Raw genomic sequence first — 15,372 nt, 5'->3', positions numbered from 1 at the left:
GCGGGCATCATGGCCGCCCCCAGCGCGGCGCGTCCGGGGCTTGTGGGTGCCGCGCCGCCGGGCTCCGTGGGCCGCCGCGCCGAGCCGCGCTCCTGCGTCGTCGCCCGTCGGGCCCTGGGCGCTGCGAGGAGGAGCCATGGGCACGGTGCACGCGCGGGTAGGGCGCGGCGGGCGGGACCCCGGCGGGGGCGGCGCGGGGGGCGCGGGCGCGCGCGGGGCGGGGGCGGGCGCGGGCGCGGGGGTGGGGGCGGGGGCCCGCCCGGGGCAGCGCGCGGGGCGTCGCCTCCCCCGCCGGCCCCGCGCGACCCCACCCCCGCCCCCGCCGCCGCCGCCGGGGACCCCCCAAGGTCACCCCGGGCGCCGCCCGCTGCCCCGCGGCCCTGCTCGCTGCCAGGCCGGGCGGGGGGCCCCGAGCGGGGCTTGGCGACCCCCCACCCCCGGAGTGCCCGAGCCCCCCGTCACCTCGGATCTCGCCCCTTCTCCCTGTCCCAACTCCCCTCTGCCTGGGTCGGGGGTCGGGGGTCGGGGGTCGGGGTGGGGGTGGGGGTCCTCCTGCCTCCCCCCGGCTCCTCTGGGCGCTCAGGTTCGGACCCGGAGTCTCCGATCGATCGATGGATCGATGGATCGATCGATCGTTGAGTTCCTGCAGCCTTGGCTGGCGCTGCTGGCCTTGACCCTTGACCCTGGAATTGCCGCCGCCCCGAGCCAGTGGACCGGGCCCGCCCCGTCTCCCCTAACCAGTGACCTTCGGGCTTCGCTGGCCGGTGCGGGGTGGACCTTGTCGTGGCTCGCAGGGCTGGCCGGGAGAAGCTGTTTTTTTTTTTTTTCCCCCCTGGCCTCTGCCCAGGGGTCACTCCCGGAGGGGCTCGGGGACCAGAAGGGGTGGGGGTGGGGTGGGGGTGGGGGGCGCCAAGTCCAAGTTGGCCTGTGGGAGACCCGGAGGCCCCGCCCACTGGCCTGTCCAGCCCCTTTCTTCCCTTCCTGTCCCCTGGCCTTCTCCCCCTTTCTCCTTCCCACAGTGCTCAGGGCTTTCTCCAGGCTCTGCAACTCAGGGTCACTCCAAGCGGGGCCCCCCGGGACCATATAGGGTTTCGGGGATCGAACCTGGGTCAGCTCTGTGCAGGGCAAGCCCCTTAAGGAGGGTTTTATCCCTCTAGAACCCCTCCCGCCCTCCCTTTCTCTCTCTTTTCTCTCTCTCTCATTTTTTTTTCTTTTTGGTCACCCCCGGCGAGGCTCAGGGGTTCCTCCTGGCTCTGCACTCAGGAATCGCTCCTGGCGGTGCTCGGGGGACCCTAGGGGATGCCGGGGATGAAACCCCGGTCGGCCGTGTGCAGGACAAACGCCCTCCCCGCTGTGCTTGTAGGGCCCAGTGCTGTGCCCCTCGGTATTTCCTTCTGGCCCACCCTGTCTCCCTGTGGAGACGGATTTGATGAAGTGTGTGCACCCGCCGCCTGGCATGGGTGGCTCAGTAAACCTTGCTGACCGCCTGGCTGAGCTGTGTAAATATATATATATATTTTTTTAGTTTATTAATTTTTTTTTTTTGGTCTCACCTGGCGATGCACAGGGGCCATTCCTGGCTCTGCACTCAGGAATCACCCCTGGCGGTGCTCAGGGGACCCTATGGGATGCTGGGAATCGAACCTGGGTCGGCCGGCCGTGTGCAAGGCAAACACCCTCCATGCTGTGCTATCACTCCAGCCCCTTTCTTTTCTTTCTTTTTTTTTTTTTTTTTGGCTTTTTAGGTCACACTCAACAATGCTCAGGGGTTCCTCCTGGCTCTTGCACTCAGGAATTACCCCTGGCGGTGCTCGGGGGACCCTATGGGATGCTGGGGATCGAACCCGGGTCGGCCACGTGCAAGGCAAACGCCCTCCCCGCTGTGCTATCGCTCCAGCCCCAGTCTAAATATCTTCACCTATTTCACCAAACGCCTCTCCCCGGCCGCTCTTCAGACCCTGGATAATGTTTGGGGGCTCCATCACTGTTTGGGGCCACCATGGAGGGATCGGGCCCTGATGTCCCCCATGCCAAGCATGTGCCCTGGGCCTTCGAGCTAGCCCCCCGACCCTTCGCCCAGCATGCCGGGGACACGGGGGCGGCCAGAGACCTGCTTGTTCCCTCGTGTGCCAGGCTGGGTGCCTGAGCACCAACCAATGCACAGTGCCAGTGGGTGCGTCGGACCTTGGGCTTTGGGGAAGGGGGTCTGCGGGCTTGGGCGCCACCTAGTGGTATTTGGTGGCTACTGCTGGCTCTGCTCTGGGGTCACTCCGGGTGGAACTGGGACCCCGCCAGACCGTCTCAGCGCTGAGACCTGCGGCTCCGCCAGGCTGTGGGCTCCCGGGTGCCCTGGTCCCAGTCCCGACAGGGCAGTACCTGCTGGTCCTTGTCCTCTGCCGTGCCTCAAGACCTGGGGCTCGTCCCTGGCAGGGCAGAGTGAGGGCTGTACCTCTCTGCTCAGGTGGGCGTGCCCAGAGCCGGGACCCCCACCACCCCAGCCCCTGCTGGCATGTGAGCACTTTGGTAATAGTTTTGAGAAGTAGAGCAGTGGTTCAGGTTTTTTTTTTTTTTTTTACATAGACAAAAGTCACAACACTGGGACTGGAGTGGTTGCACATCGGGAAGGGTGTTTGCCTTGCATGCGGCCAACCCGGGTTCGAGTCCCAGCATCCCATATGGTTCCCTGAGCATTGCCAGAGGAGTAACCCCTGGGTGTGACCCCCAAAACAAAAAAATATAAATAAAAATACTTTAAATTATTGAGGCTATGGGGCTGGAGTGATAGCACAGCGGGTAGGGCGTTTGCCTTGCACGCGGCCGACTCGGGATCGATTCCAGCATCCCATATGGTCCCCTGGGCACAGCCAGGGGTAATTCCTGAGTACATGAGCCAGGAGTAACCCCTGTGCATCGCTGGGTGTGGCCCAAAAAGCAAAAAAAAGAGAGATCTGACAGGGGGCTGGAGCATAACACAGCCGGGAGGGCATTTGCCTTGCATGCGGCCGGCCCGGGTTCGATTCCCAGCATCCCACAGGATCCCCCGAGCACCGCCAGGACTCATTCCTGAGTGCAGAGCCAGGAATAACCCCTGAGCATCACCGGGTGTGACCCCCCCCCCCAAAAAAAAAAGAGATCTGACAACAGATAAGTCACTTTCCTTCCACACGGATGGACACAGCATCTCTCATGGTTGCCCAGCAATGCCAGGGGCGATTCCTGAGAACAGTCAGAAATAATCCCCCTGAGCGCCTCTGGGTGTAGCTCCAAGCCCGGCGGGGTCGGCATCTGCCCAGCCCTCTGGCCACAACCCAGCGACTTGATCCCCCCCATAAGGCAGCCACGCATTGAGCCCTGCTGACGGTCCTCGCCAGCCCTGCGCAGTGACGGCCACCGTCTGCCATCTGTCCCTCTGCCCACCCGGCCTCCGCCCGAGGACCTCCAGGGCGAGAAGCCTTGGCTTGGCCCCTGAGGGGCCCGGGCAGGTGGGACGAGGAGGGGGCTTCTGGGACGGGGTGCGGGCTCTGGGCTGGGGTCCCCATGGGGGCCAGTGCCACCTCGAGCTCGGGGGCTCACAGTGGCCGGTTCTGGTCAGTCTCGTGGCAGCCGGTTCTGGTCCGGCTGGTGCTGGTGGTTCCGAGTGTTTCTGTCTGGCCTGACCGCCCTGTGTCAGGTGTGGGTCGTGCAGACACTTTCTCCCCCACAGCTGACTGTCTTCTTTGCAGCCAGGTACTTTTGGGGGCATGGGGTGCTGGGCCCCACCATGTGGTGCTCGGGCTGTTCCCGGCCCTGCCGGGGTGCTCCCTGGCGGTGCTCTGGGGCCATCAGTGGTGCCGGGCGGAAGCAGGAGCTGCCCCTCTCCAGCCACCCCTCGCCCGCCTCAGTGTTTCTTTAAGTCTGTCTCGCAGCACAGGCCCGCAAGGCCCCGGAGCGAGTCCCCTCTCCTGCATGGCCGAGACTCAGTTTCCCCGTGTGCTCTCCCCCCCAGAGCCTGGAGCCGCTTCCGCCCAGCGGGCCCGAGTTCGGGGGCTTAGGAGAAGAAGCGGAGTTTGTCGGAGTAGAACCGGAAGCGAAGCAGGAAATTCTGGAAAACAAAGATGTGAGTATCCTGGGGCCGGGACTTGCTTCAGGATTTTGGAGTTCAGAGCTTAGGGCAGTATCCGGTCATCAGGCATTCTGAGTTTCCGGATTCCTCCCTGTCCCCTGCACGTCAGGCCCCTCCTGCCGGCGCCCAGAGCCCCCAAGCTGGTGGTCTTCGTGTTCTGTGCCGCGTGTCCTCAGAGGCCAGCCCCTGCCCTGGAATCTGCGCTTAGCGTCTGGGGTGGAGTCAGCCAGAAACAGCCACACGACAGCCAGGGTCAGTCGCACCACAACCGGAGCCAAGTCGCACAACAGCTGGAGCCAGTGGCACTGCAGCCAGGAACAGCCACCCTCCGGTCAGAAACAGGCGACAGCCAGGCAGTCACGCTATATCTCGAGACAGTGGCACGACAGCCGGCGTCAGTCGAGCTGTGTCTAGAGTCAGTCCCACTGCAGGGAGGGACAGTCTCGTTACAGGCGCTCCTGGGTCAGCCCCTGGTGCTGCCGCGGCCCTGTGGGTTCGTGCTGTGGTTGCGGCCAGGGGTCGTGGTCCCGGCAGGCTTTGGGGCTGGCCCAGGAGACCAGGCCGCGGCAGAGTGAGTGAGGCGAACAGCGTGTGGAGGAGGCGGGAGGCCCCTGGGGCTGTCCCCAGCTGTCCCTAGCTGTCCCCATGCGCCCGCAGGTGGTGGTCCAGCACGTGCACTTTGACGGGCTGGGCAGGACCAAGGACGACATCATCATGTGCGAGATCGGAGGCGTGTTCAAGGCGCGGAACCTGATCGAGGCAAGTGCCCGGCACCCTACCAGCCCCCTGCCTGTCCCCACCCAGCCCGCCCGCCCCCGGCACCTGGCTGAGGGCCCCGACTCTCAGCGGCCCCTCGGAGGACGGTCTCCACTTCTGCGCATGCCCTTCCCACAGGCCGGGGCTCCCTCGGCCCGCCCTGGGAGGAACGTTCTCGGCCCCTGCAGGTCATGCGCAGAGCACACGAGGCCCGCGAGAAGCTGCTCCGGCTGGGGATATTCAGACAAGTGGACGTCCTGATCGACACGTGCCAAGGTAGCCGGGCGGGGTAACTGCCCCGAGAGGGGCATCGGTGGTGTGAGGGCGGCTGGTGGGCGGGCGGTGTCGTCAGGACCTGGGGCTGGGGGGGTGAGCCCCAAGTAGGAGTTCCCTAGCGGGACCCCCGAGCCTCCTGAGCCCGAGGCAGGGGTCCTGCAGGGCCAGGGCATGGCGTGGAGCAGAGCAGAGCCGAGCCGCCGAACCGCGGCCTGCTTGCGGCCCTCTGGCTGACAGTGTGGCGTTTGGCCTCAGGCGACGACGCGCTTCCCAATGGGCTGGACGTCACCTTCGAGGTCACAGAGCTCCGGAGGCTGACGGGCAGCTACAACACCATGGTTGGGAACAACGAGGGCAGCATGGTAGGTGCCCGGGGGCCCGAGCACTTGGCCGCAGGTCCCTCCCTGACATGACACACCGTTGGCCGAGCGCCAGGATGGTCCCGGCTGAGCCCACTGGGCGTCCGAGCACCGCCAGGAAGAGACGGTCGGGGCTGGCAGGACAGCGGGGAGGCCGCTCGCCTTGCACGCTGCAGGCCCGAGGTCAGTCCCTGGCACAGGGTTCCCCGAGCGTCGCCAGAAAAAATTCCTGAGTCGGAGTCGAGAGTCAGCCCTGAGCATCACCGGGTGTGCCCCCCGCCACAAAAATAAAATTAAGAAAAAAAAAGAAAAGGAAAGATCATCTTCTGAAGACAGTCTTCAAACTCACGCAACTTAAACTTAGTTTTGTTTCGTAGCAGCCCCCTGGCTTCTTCCAGAATCTTCCTGGAATCTTTTTTTTTTTGGGGGGGGGGGTCCACACCTCGCGATGCTCAGGGGTCACGCCAGGCTCTGCGCTCAGGAATGACTCCTGGTGGTGCTCGGGGGAGCCTCTGGGCTGCCGGGGATCGAACCCGCGTGCGAGGCAAACGCCGTCTCCGCTGTGCTGCCTTGGCCCGTCCTGGAACCGTGTGTCGTGCGGCTCAGCGGGAGCACGTGGACAGCAGCTCAGGAGGCGTTGGTTGGGGGGTGCTCCTAGCAGACAGTTCCTCTGTTCACCGGCCCCCAGACCCGTGGCGTGTGTCCACTCGGTGCGGTGCCCTCCGAGGACACAGCGGCAGTTCTGGGCTCGCGCAGAGTCGGGGGCTCCGGGCGCGGCTCCTTTGCGACAGCCCCCCGCAACGTGTGTCCCTCCCCCCCAGGTGCTGGGCCTCAAGCTCCCCAATGTCCTCGGCCGGGCCGAGAAGGTCACGTTCCAGTTTTCCTACGGAACCAAAGAGACCTCGTACGGCCTGTCCTTCTTCAAACCGCAGCCCGGGAACTTCGAGAGAAAGTAGGAAGCCGAGCGGACCCCCGAGGAGCCCAGCGGTGGCCGCCGGACTCCGAGTAGATGGGGGGGGGGGCGGGAGTGGCCACCCGCGCGTCGGCGGGTCCTCGGCTGACCCCCGTCCCTCCCCCTTGTGTCTCCTAGTTTCTCCGTGAACTTGTACAAAGTCACGGGCCAGTTTCCCTGGAGCTCCCTGCGGGAGACGGACCGAGGGCTGTCGGCCGAGTACAGCGTGAGTGCCCCCCCCCCCCCCCCGCCAGCCCTGGGCTGCTGCCCCCTCCCACAACCCCCCCACGCCGCTCACCACCCGCCCCTCCCCCCCGCAGTTCCCCATCTGGAGGACCAGCCACACCGTCAAGTGGGAGGGCGTCTGGCGGGAGCTGGGCTGCCTGGCCAGGACCGCGTCCTTCGCCGTGCGCCAGGAGAGCGGCCACTCCCTCAAGTCGTCCCTCTCGGTAAGGGCCGGGCCGCTCCGGCCCCCCACCCCCACCCCCCGGGGGACCCCTGCCCGCCCCGCAGCCCCGCCAACACCCTGTGCCGTCTCTTCCAGCACGCCATGGTCATCGACTCCCGCAACTCCTCCATCCTGCCCCGCAAGGGTGCCCTGCTCAAGGTCAACCAGGTCTGTGGGCGGCCCGGCGCGGGGGTTGGGGGCAAGAGGGGGCCCGGGGCTGCTCCTCATTCCCACGCTCGGCCCCCAGGAGCTGGCCGGCTACACCGGCGGTGACGTGAGCTTCCTGAAGGAGGATTTTGAGCTGCAGCTGAACAAACAGAGCATCCTGGATACGGTGAGGGCCCGCGCCCGGTCAGACAGATTGCTGAGTGGCGGGGGGTCCTGCACCCCTTGTCCCTCCTGTCACCGCCTTGCCAGGCGTCCCTGCAGACCTCTGGGGACCCCGACTCTCATCATCTGCTCTGCCGGTCGAGCCAGCTTGTCCAGGCACCTGTGTCTCTGTTCGCTCAGCACTGGGCGCCTGGAAGGCTCTGGGGGCCCCGGGACAGCTGCCCGGCCCCCGTGTCTACTGAGTGGGCAGAGAGAGGCCGTAGCTGGGGGTGCCTCGCACACGGCCGCCCGGGCTGGCTCCCCAGATCCCACCCAGGCCAGAGACAGCCCCCCCCACGCGCCCTCCCCGGCCAGCCCGCGGCAGCCCCGGTGACATCAGCTGTCGTCTCCCGCCAGGTGCTCTCGGCCTCCCTGTGGGGCGGGATGCTGGTGCCCATCGGGGACAAACCGTCCAGCATCGCCGACAGGTGAGCGTCCGGCGCCTGGCAGCGTCCTCCCCCCCCGGAGTGTCCAGTGGGCTGGGGGCCGGCCGGTGCTGGTGAGGGTCCCGGGCATGGTGGGCCCGCGGCGTGTCCTGCGCGGCGTGGAGAACTTCCTGGGCCACCCACCCCCCACCCCATCCTCTGTTCCAGGTTCTACCTCGGGGGACCCACGAGCGTGCGGGGATTCAGCATGCACAGCGTCGGCCCGCAGAGCGAAGGTGGGCCTGCCCCGGGGTGCCGGGAGACCCAGGGCCCCGCATGCGCCCACGCCCACGCCCACGCCCACGCCCACGCACACACGGCTCTACACTCACACGTGCGCACACGCACTCTCATCTCTGCCCTTGCGCACGTGCACATGGGCGCACGCATGCACTCCCACACATGCACACACACTCACACACATGTGCACACGTGCACACTCTGACTGGGTTAAAGCAGGTCCCAGCGGGGCAGCCCCGGGGGCCGCCGCGGGAGGGGGTGGCTGACCGTCCTCTCCGTCCGGGTCCGTCCCCAGGAGACTACCTGGGGGGCGAGGCGTACTGGGCCGGCGGCCTGCACCTCTACACGCCGCTGCCCTTCCGGCCCGGCCAGGGCGGCTTCGGGGAGCTCTTCCGGACGCACTTCTTCCTCAACGCCGGGAACCTGTGCAACCTCAACTACGGTGGGCCGCGCGCGGGGGGCGGGGGGCGCCCACAGGCCTGGGGGGGGTTGCTGGGTCGTGCTGGGGGGCCCCTCCCGGCTCTGTGCTCGGGAGTTGCTCCTGGCGGTGCTCGAACTCGGGCCGACGCGGGCCGGGTGTGGAGCCCCGATCCTTTCCCGGCCCCGCGTGGCCTTTAGTGGACATCCGTCGAGGGAGGCCTGGGAGGCCTGGGAGCAGGAGTCGGGGTGCGTGTCTGGGCCCGGGACCCCAGGAGTGGCGCCGCGGGGGTCCCCCGAGGCCACGCGGCCGGGTCAGCCGCCTTGCCTTGCCTTGCCTGGCAGGGGAGGGCCCCCGGGCGCACCTGCGCAAGCTGGCCGAGTGCATCCGCTGGTCCTACGGCGCCGGCATCGTCCTCAGGCTGGGCAACATCGCGCGGCTGGAACTCAACTACTGCGTGCCCATGGGCGTGCAGCAGGGAGACAAGTAGGTGCCCGTGGGCAGCCGCGGGGTGGGGGGACGAGCCCCTGCTGTGGGTGGGGCACAGCCACGGGTGCCGCCCAGGTGGGCCCCAGTGCTGTCGCTCACGCCCCCCGGAGTGGTCAGCCAGGGCTGGGCCACGCCGCCGCAGACAAGCTCAGTCCTGCTCCTGGGGGGTTGTGGACCCCGGCCGGGGGTTGGGGGGCTGTCAGGAGCCGAGGCCATGGGCCGGCTCTAGGGGTCACGGAAGACCCTCCCACTCTGCACCCCACCCCCATGGCCCCACGTCTGCCTCTCCCCGCTGGGCAGTGCAGGCACCCAAGTGGCCCAGACCCCACTTCCGCCTGTGCCCGCGGTCCACCCCTCAGAGCTCTGTCCCCCCCCCCCGCTGGGGAGCCCCACCCTCAGATTCTGGGGAGCCCGGCCCCGCCCAGCTGGGGTGCCCCCTGCCGCGCTCTGACTGTCCTGCACAGTGTCGCCACCAGGTGGCGCTGTGTGAGTGCCGAACGGGGCGCTGGGGAGGGGGCGGCGGTGGCTGGACCCCCCCTGATGTTCCTCATTCCCCTCAGGACCCCCCAGAGCCCGTCCTGCCTCCTGGTCTGGGGCCCCGGGAGTGCTGCCCCCTCTATATGCTGCAGGCAGCAGGCACCTCCGAGGGCAGTGATGTCCCTGCCCCGGCCGCCCAGCTCACAGGCCGCTGCCCACCGGCCTCCCCGGCGCGGGACAAGGACCTTCTCCCTGCCACTGGGGCCGGGGCGGGGGGGGGGGCGTCAGAGCTGTGGCGGCCCCGTCCCTGCTGGGGCCGCAGCCAGGGGGGTACTGACTCTGCCTGTCTGTCTGTCTGTCCTGCAGGATCTGTGATGGGGTCCAGTTCGGAGCCGGGATCCGGTTCTTGTAGGAGCAGCAGCCCGGCCCGTGGGCACCGTACAATAAACTTGCAGCAAACGCTCTCCCGTCTCCTCCGCCCTCGGCCCTGCCCCCCTCCCCGGGCCCCCATCAACAGGCCCCAGGGCAGCGCCGCCGTGTCCCTGCGGGGGGTCCTGAACCGGGGGGCTCAGGGAGAGCTTGCCCGGCCTGTCCTGCCTCCAAGGTCCAGGGCGACCCTCGCCGCATTCCATGGCCACAGTCCCTCCCGCCTCCAAACTGGGGGCTCTGGGGATGCCTGCCCCCGGCCACGCCCCTCCCTGGCCCTTCCTGCCGCCTGCCTGGGGGACGTGGGGGTGCCCTCGCCCGCCAACAGGGCAAGTGTTGCTGCTTTTAGGGGGCTCCTCCTGGGGGTCCCTGGTGCCCAGGACGGCCTTGGGCCTGGTGGTGCTCAGGGCTACTCCTGGCCCAGTGCTCAGGCTGAACCCAGCCCTTCTGCCCATCTCCCCAACCCGAGGAGATCAGTGCCCCCCACCTCATGGGCGTGACTGGAGCGAGGGCGGACCCTCACTCGGGGCACCTCCACTGGAGCGGCCAGCCTGTCGGGGAGGGGCGTGGACACCCGTTTCCCAAATTCCCGTTTTCCCTTGCAAGCTTTTCCAGCACCAGGACCCAGCTCTGTGCACCCAGAGTTGTTCTAGAACGTTCCCAGGCCCAATACCGTCTTCCTCTGCGGAGAGGGCAGGTACTGCACAGCTGGCCTGGCCAGCACTGCCGAAACATGTCTCACCTCTTCCGTGTTTGGGCCCACCCTGCGGTGCTGAGAGGTTACTCCTGGTTCTGTGCTCAGGGCTCCCTCCTGGCAGCGCCGCAGAACTCGGGGGGTGCCGGGCATTGAACCTGGGATGACCGTGGGCGAGGCGAGTGCCCGCCCCCGAGCTGTCCCTCCGGCACCAGGACTGTTTCCCAGTCAGTCACTCTGGAGGGGAGCCCGTGAGCGGAGGCGGGAGTAAGAGCGCCCCCTGCTGGGATGTCTCTGCGCCCTCCGTCCCCAGTGTGCACAGCAGCTGGGCCTTCGGACCCGAGTCGCTCACTGAGGCCCGGACAGCCCGGCCCTGCAGGGGAGAAAGTGCGGCTCCCGCCAGGGGCTGCCTCACCACTTCTTGCCCGCATTAGTCGTTGGGTGTAGCCCAGCGACGCCCCGCTCCCCCCCTTCAGCCAGGCCACAGCAGCCGCTCAAGTGTCGGCAGTGTGTGTGTGCGGATGCCCTCGTGGGGACGGGCTCATTTTCACCCCCGTGTCTGCCCATGCGAGTGTCTGTCCATGGGAACTGTGTGTGCACTGACGCTCACAGCTGATGCTCCTCAGTTGAGCCCCACGGCCGAGTGCTCCCAGCAATTGGGGTCAGTGTGTGTGTGTGTGTGTGTATGTCTTTGTGTGTCTCTGTGTGTGTTGCTGTTCCTGAGTGTGGGAGGACGGTCGGGGTGTGTGTGTTTATGCATGTGTGTGTGTTACTGTTCTCAGTTGTGGGAGAGGGGTCGGGGTGTGTGTGTATGCGTGTGCACATGTTTGTGTCTATATGTGCGTGTATGTATATAATGTCACTGCCCCAGGAAAGGAGGGCTCAGTGTGTGTCTTTGTGTGTGTGTGTGTGTGTTCCCCCAGGGCAGAAGGGCTGTGTGTGTGTGTCTGTCTCTGTGTGTGTGTCGGTGCGTCTGTATGTGTCTCTGTCTGTTAGTGTGTCTGTGTCTATGTGTGTGTATCTGTGTGTGTGTCTATCTGTGTGTGTGTCTGTGCGTCTGTGTCTGCGTCAGTGTGTGTCTCAGTGTGTCAGTGTCTCTGTGTGTGTGTGTGTTGCCCCAGGGCAGAAGGGCTGTGTGTATCTGTGTGTCTCTGTGCGTCTGTGTGTCAGTGTGTCTGTGTCTATGTGTGTGTGTGTGTTGCTGTTCCCGGTTGTGCAGCTGCAGCCGGGACCTGGTTCGTGTGGAAGCGGCTGCAAACCTGGAGCCTTTGCGTGAGGAAGGTCCGGTTCTGTCCAGCAGGGGGCGCGAGCAGCCCGGGGACTGGGCCAGGCCGGTCCCAGCTCAGCGGCACCCCAGGGCCCTTCCCCAGCCAGGCCCGTCCCGGCTCTGCGTCACCTTCAGTCGTGAGTTAGACCGTCTCCAACTCAGACTCTTTCTCCATCTCCTTGAACGCGATGGGGGAAGTCCAGTGTTGGCTGTGAAGGTGACCTCCACCCTGTGTCCAGGGCTCGCGACTCCCCTTGGTGCCGGCTCTGGCCCTGACTTTGGCTTCTGCATCTCCCAGGAAGTTGCCCTCTCCGTGCCCAGGCATTCCTGGGGCCTGGACTGTCCCTGTGCGTGCCTGGCCCATTCTCTGCGGCCGACCCTGCTGGACGGAGGTCAGGGGTCAGTCCGACAGGTCACCTGATGGCCACGGCCACTCACTCTGGGGCGTGTGTGTGGTGTCTGCTCAGAAGCTCCAAAGTGAACCGCAGCAAGCACTGAGCATCTCGTTGGGGGGTTTTGTTCATGTCTGGGGGCCGCGTTCGGCAGTGCTGGCTCCTGGCTCTGCACCCAGCAATCTCAGGGTGCGTGAGGGACCTTCGGAGGCGCCAGGGGTCAAAGTCAGTTGGATGCTTGCAAGGCAAGTGTCCTCCCCGCTGTCCTATCGCTCCGGCTCCGGCCCAAGGATCGCAGTGGACACTCAGCCCGGGCCCTGCGCTGTCAGCTGCCAGCCACGCTGCCCGCCTCCCGGGGCCGGGCTGCCCAGGCCATCTGGCGCTTTGGGGCCAGCCTCAGTGCCCAGCAGCTCATCTGCCTCTGCCCTCCCCTTAACCCTGGGCTCCTGGGACAGTCCCTCCACTCCCCTCCCCAACACCGTGTACCACCACACGCACGCTGTGCTGAGCCCTGCAACTGTTCCAGAATGTTCGGGGGTGGGTGTGGATGAAGGTCCGGAAAGGAGCCTCGGGGATGAATTTAAGGTAGGATCAAGGTTTAGTCCTGTGTTACCGTCAGTGGGGGCCCGCTGGTGTTATGTTGGGTCAGAAACACAGGCATGAAGCACAAGCATCGAACACGTGGCCACCTGTCACCTTGGCCACCCCCCCCCCCCAGGTGAGCTGGAGCCGGCCCCGCAGTGACACCCCTGGGTGGACGGGGAGCTTGGACCACATGCAGTCACGTGACCTTTGCCCAGGCACGGGTGGGGTTGGCAGCTCCCCCCCCACCCAGGAACTCCCGGGTCAGCCCCTCCACTCAGCCCCAGGACCACCTCCCTCGCCGCCTGCCCTCTGCCTCCAAGCTCAGCTGTGACCCCGGGTCCTCTTAAGCCCTTGGCCCCAGCCGGAGGCCTTAGGGGTGGTCAGGGGGAGACTCCTCAGATCCCAGAGCCCCTCTCTGGGAGACAGCCAGAGGACAGCATCCCCCTCAGACCCGGGGTCCTTATACCTGCAGCTCCCCTGAAATCTCGAGGGTCCCGGAGTGGGGGTCCCCCAGCCACCAGGACCAGCCCCTGAGTGCCTGCTCCAGATGCCGGATGCCCCCACTACACACACTTGGGCCACTCGGGTCTCCCCCGGACACCTGCCCCGTCCCATCAGGGAACGCTTGAACCGGCCACTGCCTTGGTTCCGGGCCTGCTGGCCTCGCCGCTGTGGCCGGGTGGGCACTTGGCCTTGAGATTGACCCCGAGCGACCGTGTCCCGCACCCCCAGGTGTCCCTGCAGTAGTAACAAGAACCAGCTGGCCGCCCGGCCCGGCCAGCCCAGGCCCGGTCCGGATCCGTGCGTGCAGCCTGGGGCTGGCGGGCCCCAGGGGCCGGAGTCCGGAGTGGCCGCCTGCAGGGGGGCGGGCGCGGGGCGGTGCCGGCCGCGTCCTGCGGCCACTCCCCGGGCAGGCAGCGGCGTTGGCGGCTGGAGCGAGCGTGGCGCCGGCTGGTCCCGAGGCCCATGTCCTCGGCGGCGGCCCGCAGGATGAGGAAGGACGAGTCGTTCCTGGGCAGGCTGGGCGGCACGCTGGCCCGCAGGAAGAAGGCCCGCGAGGGTGAGTGCCCGGCCAGCCGCCGGACCCCGCGGCAGCCCTGGACACGGCGGCCCCCGGGACGGGCTCGGACGCAGCCAACACCCCGCCGCCAAGTTTCGTTTCTTTTTCTTCTTCCCGGCGCTGCGGGGTGCGGGGCTGGGGGTGGGGGTCTCCCGCCCACCCGCAGTGCCTGGCAGTGACTGGTCGCTGCCTTCTGGGCGTTTCCTTCTGGGGACTGCGCTGGCCCGCGCGGGCTCCTGGGCTGGGGAGAGCGACCCTGGCTGCAGCCCCCCAGCCAGGCTCCCCCCGACAGCCCGAGGACCCTTCCCCTGGGCCGTGCAGTCACGTGACCTTTGCCCAGGCACGGGTGGGGTTGGCAGCTTCCCCCCACCGAGGAAGGGTCAGGCTCCGATTCCCGCTGATTCCCGCTACTGGTCCCGTGGCTCGTCCCGTGGCTAGTTTCAGGCGGCACTGGCCGTGCCTCATGGGGGCTGCGGGGGACAGTCACTCCCCCGCTCTTTCCGCTGCCTCTCTGGTGTGTCACCCCCTACGCACCCTTTCTGTTCCTCCCTGTGCCGCCCTCCTGCCCTCTGCCTCCTGCGGCATTTCCGGGAGCAGACGCAGCTGGGCAGGTGCTGAAACGGGCCCTCGCAGGCGTGGCAGGTGCTCTGGCAGGTACCGTGGCATGCACTGTGGCAGGTACCGTGGCAAGTGCCAGGGGGCAGGTGCGGTGGTGGCAGCAGGCACAGCCTCGACCAGCTCCTGTGCTGGAGGCCTCAATGCTGTGCCCAGGGTGTGTGTCTTCGGTGCCAGGAAGCCAGCATTTCTGGCACCGCGTTTCCACGGGTCCCCGAGGCTCTTGGGACTCGGCAGACACACCTGCTGGCTTTAGTGACCCTGCCTGGCTTTAGTGACCGCAGGGGAGGGGCAAGGTGAGGGCCTGTCTGGGTTCATCCTCGGGAGCCAGAGACCCCGAGCGGCAGGGTGAGATGCTGTGGGGGGTTCCTGGCTCTTGTGGGCGGGTGAGCTGAGCCTCTCGGTTCCGTCTCAAGCTTGGGGGGTCTGGGGGGGGCCTGGCTGCCCCAGGTGCCCCCAGACACAGGAGACCAAATAGGCGGGCACAGGCGCAGTGACGGGGGCTGGACTCCTTGTCCACTGCCGCCGCGGGGTCCCCTGGAAGGACAGCGGTGATGGCGTGCGAGGGCGGGGGCTGCCAGGGGCTCTGCAGGCTGTCATCTCGGCCACCCCTCTCCCAAAATGAGCTGGAGCCGGCCCGAGCTCGGGACGGGATGCAGTGACACCCCTGGGTGGGCGGGGAGCTGGGGAGACATGCCTGGGGAACAGGCTTGTGCAGAGCTGGAAATCGGGCACCCCAGGGTGAGGGCCTGGCAGTGAGCGGGGGACAGGGGTCTCCAGGATGCCCCTTCTGCCCAGGGGGTGCTTTGGGGCGCCAGGTGCTAACCATGGGGGGGGGTCAAGATCCCTGGACGGTGGGGGAGCCCCTCTCCCTGCACAAAAGCCAGGCGACGGTCCTCCTGAGCTGCCCCCCACCCCCCGGCCAGGCTGCCCCCTCTGGCCCTGGAGAGGGGTCCCGGGCTCGGGCTGCGGGGAGGCAGGGGCGCCTCAGCTGCCCTGGCCCAGGCGGGGCTGCCCGCGGC

General features: G+C 67.1%; 3 protein-coding genes across 4 annotated transcripts in view; all 3 read left to right on the top strand.

Annotated features, from left to right (window-relative positions):
* The window catches only part of MPPED1 (metallophosphoesterase domain containing 1), a 225,515-nt gene that overhangs the window by 180,837 nt on the left and 29,306 nt on the right, over positions 1 to 15,372 (top strand). The window lies entirely within an intron of this gene.
* SAMM50 (SAMM50 sorting and assembly machinery component) lies at positions 30 to 9,774 on the top strand. The gene is made up of 15 exons (XM_056107010.1): positions 30 to 157; positions 3,986 to 4,096; positions 4,760 to 4,861; positions 5,047 to 5,134; positions 5,390 to 5,496; positions 6,315 to 6,445; positions 6,584 to 6,671; positions 6,766 to 6,894; positions 6,990 to 7,061; positions 7,141 to 7,227; positions 7,620 to 7,690; positions 7,856 to 7,923; positions 8,223 to 8,369; positions 8,690 to 8,831; positions 9,678 to 9,774. The coding sequence occupies exons 1-15, from the start codon at positions 137 to 139 to the stop codon at positions 9,721 to 9,723; spliced, it is 1,410 nt and encodes a 469-aa protein (XP_055962985.1). The 5' UTR covers positions 30 to 136; the 3' UTR covers positions 9,724 to 9,774.
* PARVB (parvin beta) overlaps positions 13,575 to 15,372 on the top strand; it is a 78,516-nt gene continuing 76,718 nt past the window's right edge. The window contains exon 1 of one of the 2 annotated variants that reach the window (XM_056107017.1): positions 13,575 to 13,735. In XM_056107017.1, the coding sequence (XP_055962992.1) occupies positions 13,642 to 13,735 (94 nt within the window). In that variant the 5' untranslated portion in view covers positions 13,575 to 13,641. The remainder of the gene's footprint in view (positions 13,736 to 15,372) is intronic. The other variant, XM_056107016.1, reaches the window with a different exon arrangement.

Source organism: Sorex fumeus, unplaced genomic scaffold (assembly GCF_029834395.1).
Source record: "Sorex fumeus unplaced genomic scaffold, SorFum_2.1 ptg000153l, whole genome shotgun sequence".
Taxonomy (NCBI): Eukaryota; Metazoa; Chordata; class Mammalia; order Eulipotyphla; family Soricidae; genus Sorex; species Sorex fumeus.
Note: the sequence above shows the minus strand (reverse complement) of the source record. Positions and strands in the feature narration are given on the sequence as shown.

Bases quoted from the DNA above. Each gene is read 5' to 3' on its own strand.
- SAMM50 (XM_056107010.1), top strand. From the start codon at position 137: ATGGGCACGGTGCACGCGCGG. The intron at 6,672-6,765 runs GTGAGTGCCCCC...TCCCCCCCGCAG, and splicing joins GGCTGTCGGCCGAGTACAGC to TTCCCCATCTGGAGGACCAG. The intron at 7,691-7,855 runs GTGAGCGTCCGG...CCTCTGTTCCAG, and splicing joins CCGTCCAGCATCGCCGACAG to GTTCTACCTCGGGGGACCCA.